Source organism: Notothenia coriiceps, unplaced genomic scaffold (genome assembly GCF_000735185.1).
Source record: "Notothenia coriiceps isolate Sejong01 unplaced genomic scaffold, NC01 NC01_scaffold00023274, whole genome shotgun sequence".
Taxonomy (NCBI): domain Eukaryota; kingdom Metazoa; phylum Chordata; class Actinopteri; order Perciformes; family Nototheniidae; genus Notothenia; species Notothenia coriiceps.
In genome coordinates, this window is record NW_011355975.1 from 251207 (window position 1) to 259019 (window position 7813).

At 41.5% G+C, this 7813-nt stretch overlaps 1 protein-coding gene across 1 annotated transcript in view; it reads left to right on the top strand.

Moving 5' to 3' along the window:
• LOC104954375 (AT-rich interactive domain-containing protein 1B-like) overlaps positions 1-7813 on the top strand; it is a gene marked incomplete at its 3' end in the record, with an annotated part of 67863 nt that overhangs the window by 20950 nt on the left and 39100 nt on the right. The window contains exon 2 of the mRNA XM_010781466.1: positions 3043-3243. Coding sequence (XP_010779768.1) covers positions 3043-3243 — 201 coding nt within the window. The remainder of the gene's footprint in view (positions 1-3042; positions 3244-7813) is intronic.

Sequence of the window (7813 nt, forward strand, 5' to 3'; positions counted from 1 at the left end):
ATTTTGAAGAAAATAAAAAACAATTTCTCTGTATTCCCTCAAGTTCTTTATCTGCTGTCCCTCCCGGCGCAAACACGATTCACTTTGTGTCATATTCCTAATTTTTTTTCCTAAGTACAGCCATTTCTCTGAGGAGGGGAACAAAATAATGTTTCAATTTTATGAAGAATTGTTGTCGGGGCTTTTTTCTTTATGCCTGGGGTTGTGAGGGAAACGGTGGGCATATCTCTAGGAAAAGGCGGCAGTGGGCTGAAATCTCATTTACTTGAACTTGTCATGAGAGTAGATATGAGGCTCTGTTTGGGGACGCGGAGAATCGTTTTTTTGATTCCGTGGACAGGTGTGGATAATGCCATGTGTGGAAGATGGAGCTCTGTATCATTTTATTGAGGCCGTTTTATTTAAGAATTTCCCACAAGTGCGGGAGAGAGTGGGAGAGAGATGAGAGGGATCAACAGTGAGAGCCGCTGCAAGATTCTACTAATACACTTTTTTGTGCCTGTGTGTGTGTGTGTGTGTGTTTAATGGAGCGTCCACTTGTGCAATCCCAAAACTCTGAAGCTGTTTTCTGTGTCCAGTGCCTTTCTAAGTGCAGCAGTTTTTTGTATTTTATTTTGCGTTTACACTTGGCAGCAATGTGAGGGGATTTACTTGTGTAGCGCTCAGCAGTTTTGGCAAACGGAGGACCTCTCGAGATGGATTGGTGAACTGGATGGAGCCGGGGTGGGTGTGTGTCCCGTATCATGTGTGGCACAGTGCCCTGGATATTTAGAAACTGGAGAGTGTCGCCCTTTTGCTTTTTATTGCTTAGTGGACCTGTGTGTGTGTGTGGGGCGACCTTGTGAGTGTACAAACATTTGAGCAGATCATGTGGTGCCCATTGCTCTAGAGGAAACACCATTATTGCTACATTAAAAGCACATAACCAGAGTCAAATTTAGCCCATCCAAAAATACTATTCCTTTGATATTCAGGTTTGACTATTTGCAATTCTTAGTTCAGACGCTGTTGAGGACTTCATCTATTTTAGTTGCTGACAAAATGAAGTTATTAGGTCACTCTAGTTCCAGTTCAGTCAGGATCTTCATTGTTATCCTGAGCAATAAGTAGCCAAGAAAAATAATATCAATCAAGGATTAGAAATGGAAGTATATCCATCATTATTTCAAAAAGGATATTCATAATTTTCTTCCGAAAACATTCTCTTTTTTACGGGTTTTACACTACATTGGCTGATAACTGTAATTATTCCCTAATGTGGCAATCTCTGGCAATCATTCTGTCATTAGGTGTCAAATTTGTCCAGAGCTTAAATATTTCATTTTAATGTCAGAGCTGCTTGTGCACTCTTTGACTTTAGCAACAGGATGCTTATTAGCAGTTTCAAATATGAAGGGGGGGAGGTAAGTAAAGAGTACCGAACAGGAAGTGGACTTCAAAAAATGCATTACACACAGACATAGCAAATGTTTTCTATCTTTCTTAGGATTAGGCTCTCAACATCCTGGTGATGCAGACCTTTGCAGGATAACCCCCCGTTCTCCTCCATGCTGTTGAAGAACTTTTAGACACCCCAGAGTACTCATTTCTATCTCTCTTGCACGTGCTCTGGTTTTCTTTTGCGACCCCTCTCTCTATTTCTCCTTTGCACTCTGTGAAATAGTCCAATGTACTCCACACACATGCCCCAGTAGACAAAACCACTCTAAAGCTAGAGCGGCGTAACCGTCCGCACGTAACCCGCTGAATAAAGTGCTCCCATCCCCTGACATGTCTGCTTGATATTAGCCCGGCAATATGAGGCAGCGGCAATTTCTCCTCTGCGCTAGACAAGGTGATATTGAGTTGGGAAGAGGAGAGGGAACTGAGGAGGGAGCTGGTGGTGGAAGAGGAGGAGGAGGAGCAGGAGGGGGGTGGGGGTTAGTTAGAGATGAGAGGAGACGTGAAAGTGTGTGTGTGTGTGTGTGTGTGTGTGTGTGTGTGTGTGTGTGTGTGTGTGTGTGTGTGGGTGTGTGTGTGTGTGTGTGTAAGAAACAGTAGGAACAAAATGTCATAAATCACACATGATCCTACACGGCGGAGACAAAAGGGAGAAAGCATGAGAGGAGAGATAGAAGAAGAAGAAGAAGTCCACATTATCTGCCCCGGCACACAGACAAACACGTCGCTACGGGTGACGGATTATCATTAGCCGGACGCACTGTACTGGAATTTTCAGATGGCTCACTGAGACCCAAAACAACCTCTTAAAAAGACTCTGAAATACTTACAATGGGATAAATCGCCCATGACACCTTCTCTTTCTTCTCTTCGATTGTTTTTTGTGTTCATATAAGAAGCTAGTTCCGAACTTCGTGTACTTTGACTGCTTCGCTGCCTTGAGTTCCCTCCTGGGATTCAAACTCCAAATGCCTCGTCACCATTGTAATGCACAGTTTGAACCCCTGCGATACTCTCAACACTTAAGTGTTTTTCTTATTTGAATTCAGAAGAGCATGAACACTAATGTAATTATCAGTATTCCTGCCAGTGAGCAGTTAGCAACAACATGCAAACAAGCGAGCGATCGCTGCGCGGCGATTACTGGCACGGCTGGGCTGTGGTTGTGGGAACAAGGCCATAGAGTTTTTATTGCTCTGGCTTCCCATCGCTTTAAACAACATTTACAACACTTTTAAAAAGCCTTTCAGACATTAAAACAAAGATACAAGCTGTAGGTTTTAATTAAATCATTATATTTTGGCCTTACTCCAGCAAACTTAGCTCCTGATAGCGTTACGCAATAAACATCTTTGCTTACTTAATTCCATTTGTAGTTCATTTATGACCTGTACACTTTAATTTAAGGCTTTTGCTCGCTGTACTGTTATAAGATAAATCAATGGCGGCTGTGGTTTGTAGTGCGTGCGCTAAGTGGACTTGTGTCCAACTTGGCAGACTCTAGATGAATTATTAACCAATCACGAAGCATCGTCGGGAATGAATGTAAATTATTATCCAATAAGAATAGCATATCATGAATCCCTCTTTTCTCCGCTACAGGTGTCCTCCATGGACTTCATGGCTATGAAGCGCTCGCAGCTGTACAGCATGGCCAACAATGCCTACTCCAGCCAACAGCAAGGGGGCGGGCCTTACCCTCCAAACCAGCCATACACATCGCCTCCCCCGCACAGATATCCAATGAGCATGCAGGGGAGGCCTCAAATGGGCATGGCCGGGATGCAGTACCCTCAACAGCAGGTATGTTAACAAACGTTTTCGTGAAATTCATGAATGAGCCCCCTCCCCCCTGTGGTGCTGAACCAGATCATTTGTATCTGGTATTATTAGCGATATTGCTGCGGGACATTCGCTTCTCGTGATGGAACATTCTCCAGTGGTTTTCCCCCTCAAGGCTTGGCATGTTCAATTTGAGATCCGGCCTAAAATTCCAGGCAGCACATCTCTCACGCGCCGGCATGTGGTGGTGTCACTCCTGTTCATCACTCAGATTCCCCTCAGACTCCCACTGGAGCGGGATGGGTTTGATGCTGTGTGTGTGTGAGTGTGTGTTTGGTGGGGGGATGGGATAGTGGTATGGAAGTAAGCATGTCCATTCTTCTTGGACTAGGTGCTTTAATATATATTCATTTGCTTCTGAACTGTATTAGTGTGCTTGTTTGTTTGTTGGTTTGTTTTGTTTGTGTATGCATGTCTGTTTGTTTGTGTGTAGTGGAATGCTTTCTGTGTAGCCAACACAGACACACACACACACACACACACACACACACACACACACACACACACACACACACCGACCCACGTCACAGTCTCTCTGTGCAATACAATAGGCCTGTGTTGGAGACAATAGCGCTTCTGTCTGCTTTATTGAGTCTTAAGTAAATCCCATTTGGACTGGAAGATGTGTTGGAGGGAGAAATACAGGGAATGTATGTATGTGTATTAATCTGTGTGTACTATATGTGTGTGTGGACTCGGATATGTGTGTCCCTCATTTCTGGCAGATCACAAACTCCTTCCGTCTGACAAATCTAGCTCCATCAGTGTGTAGTGAAACAGCAATGCTGAGAGCAACAGTGAGAGACGGGGGAGTGTCCCCCGCTGTCAGTGCCTGCTATATTTAGTCAGCCTGGCCTGCTAGTCTGGACACCTCTTATTGGGGCGAGCGAGCTTCCACACATAGCAAGTTCACAAAGAAAGAGAGGGAAACACAGATGGACTGACAGCTAAACTTCCTACATTGTCTTAGAATATTCTCCAAATGTGTGTGGAATGCTCATGTTTTTATTCATAAAAGAGTTTCTCACCTTTAATATGTTTTTTTATATGGAATATGAAGAAGAGTCAAAATGATATATATATCTTTTATTACTGTATTTATTTTATGTTTGTTTATACTATTTTAGTTATGATTTTTATGAACGCATATAGCCTGTACACTCAAAATCAACACAAGCAAAAATAAATAAATAAAAGAAGTTTAACTTTATTTTAAATTTTCAATAGAGAAATAGACGGCTTAAAAAGCTACAAAATATGTAACAAATTCACAGCAATAACTAAACATAGGCTGAAGCCAGGACCACTCATGCCTACCTTTATCACTATACCAAAACAAATTAAACAATGATGACATCATCTGCCAAATAAGTTCAAATATTTAAAGCTGTAATTGACTCTATTCAATTCCAATAATTTTGTCTGTCTGGCCACGCTGTGCTCTGAAGTCTTTACTGAGACTTCGTTACCCAGACTGCAGATCTAAACCTCATCTGACGCATTTTGATGATGTCAACAAACTCTCAGAACGAGCATTATTGAGGAGGCTCAGGGCTTTCGCAGCATGAAATACACACAATTGGGAGTGAGTGGGGGTGTGTATGTGGAGACAAGCTGTGCATAGAGAGTAATGACGTACAGTCAGTCACGCACAGAAATACATCCCTGTTCCTGCTCCGTGATGAAATCCTCTGGCGTATTAAATAGCCCGAACGTAGCGCTATGGAACGTAATTAGTTCAAATAGAATTAGTTGTTCACTCTGGCTGTAGCCATGGGAAATGCGCTTCTAAAGTTTCTAATTATCTGGCTCTGGCTTTAAAAGCAGCACCACCGCATTGCCTATCTGCAGCCGGTGAAATCTAGCTCACAGTAATGAGTTCGGAGGAGGAGGTTTAATTCCACATTCTCAGATGAGCGTAATGAGCCTCACCTACAGAAAAGCGGTCAGGGGTCTGATCGGGGGGGGGCTGAAAATGAATGCCCCAGATGTGCACTGCATAATATGCTGTATATCGAGTCTTAAAGTGACTAATAATTACATTTCAAGAGATGCAGCAAAGGCAGAGATGGACATAATTGCAGCTGTGTGTGTAGGAGGATAAATCCCCCCTTTCTTAACCTCACATGCTAAGAGACTGCTCCAGGATCAGCCGCACAGAACATTCCCACCGTCTTCTTGACTGCGGCTGCATCAGCAAGGGGGATTGTGGGTGATGTAAGACACGGCACACACAATTCCCCATGATGCATTGCGCTTCAGGGCTGAGACCTCAGCTTGTTACAGCCAAGCATGCTGGGATGTTGCCAGGCAACGTGACGTCAACAAAGATGTGCGTGTACGTCTATCTCTGTGATTACCCCAAGACTGACTGTGTGTGTGTGTGTGTGTGTGTGTGTGTGTGTGTGTGTGTGTGTTGTGTGGTGGTGTGTGTGTGTGGTGGGTTTAGAGAGAACAAAAGGTCCTCTTTGACTGTCTTTCATTATTATGATTAAATCCTGCTGAAATTAAGCCCCACTCATATTAAATAAAGACTCCACAATAATACATTTCATCCACTGGAGGTATTGGATATAGAATATGTATAAATGTGTCTCCGTCTTATTGACAACACTTTCATATCGTCGAAATGTATCTTTGTAACAGCTTGGATTTATGTTACTGGTTCACTTACAATCATCATAGGTATTTTATCCTTTAATTAAAGGGAAAGTTATTATTTTGTAACTTACCCTAAATGAAATTTGGCCATACGTTTTTTTGTCTTTAACCATAACCCCAGAAAAATAACGATTACTTGAATTTTGTGAAATAAGACATCAAATCCTCAAAAATGGTTATTAAACAAATTTAAGAAAAATCCACAGACCTCTTTATAAACAGTTATTTACATTATTTTCTGCCAGTAAAAAGTCCCTATGAAAATTGATGACAGCAGAGGGGTAAGGCTATTTATGTTTGATGCGTTTAGTACCACAAACAACTTCATAATTACCCCCTAGAATCGGGGGATGGGGTCAAACATTTCTGACGACTGATGACAGATTTCTGGTGACAGATATCAGACCAAAAAACACTGCAGCATCTTTTTGTGTTTGTGTGTGCTGGACACTAACATCATAAACACAATAGGTAGCTAGACCCTACCTTTCATTACACATCTATGTCAAATATACTATATCCACACAGTGAAATGTATATATTCAAGCACACTACATGCTGCATTGACACGTTCACGTATCCATAAAAAACCATGTGGAGGAAGCTAGGAGCCAATACAAAGACCTCTCTTAAGATTAATTTAAACACTGTGACTCAACTGCTACCTTAATATGTTTGTCTACAGTGCTGTTGGTGTACATGTAAATTGTGTAATTCTTGAGTTCAGAAATATTTCTTGGGAACTTTTTAACTGTTAAGGTCACATTTATTGAATTATTCACTGTAGCTGTGTCTGTTTCCTCAGTCACACATATGCCTGCATAGAGAGTATGCACAGGATCATACATGCACTCTCACACACGCCGTGACACATTATGAACCGTTCATTTCACTACCAATTAGCTACTCTCCTCATGGCCCCTTTCCTTGATCCAGCCATAGAAGGCAAGCACAGACACTGATCCCACTGTTGATGTCTGAGATTTAAAAAAAAAACCTTCCTACTAGCCTCCAGCGAATACACCTAGAACTTGCATTAGGTGTAGTCAGCTGCATCTGCATGCATGTAAAGAGTGCTGGTGGAGAGTTTAGGTCAGGGGTATTCAACTAAAATTCAACGAGGTCCAGTTAGAAAAATGTCCCCATGCAAAGGTCCGGAACATCAAAATGTCTAAATTGCTTTATGAATTAGTGTGATATATATTGAAGTAGCTGTAGCTTTATCAACGTCTGCATGTAAACAACAACTGGCTGCCAATCAAATAAAGAAAGTACAATTCATAAACAACAATATTTATTGTCAATTAACATCGAACTATACAGATATACAGTAAGTACTGTGGATATGTGTAATCTTCCTCTCGGGCTGCATTTACAAATAAAATAGAGAAAATAAATAAAATAGCTTTTGAAAATATGTGCATCTTAAAAGTGCTTAATTTTAGATAAATAAAATAAAGTGTAGCAGCAGCTTGAGTTTCCCTTTTTCTTTGTTTACCGTTTTACATCTGACTTAACAGTTTCGGACGATTATAGAACAATATCAGTCTTTACACATCATAACAATGGAACAGTTTTAAAGTTTCTCTTTCTGTCCCTCTTATATTGCAGTTCCTCACTCACTTTTTTTAAATTCAGTGCGAGAAGTGAGCTTGAGCTTGTCCTGCCAGGAGTTTGTAAATCTGGGCTGAAATGGTGTCGGGGCTATTCTCATACACATGCAGGTGCTCATTGGTTACAGTGATGCAAACACAGGTATGGTGAAAAAAGAGAGAACTATTCAAAGCAGAAAAAAAACAGCGTAATATACCATCTGACAAAGGCCTGTGCTTTAATGCTTCAATGAACTGTTCTCACACACACACACACA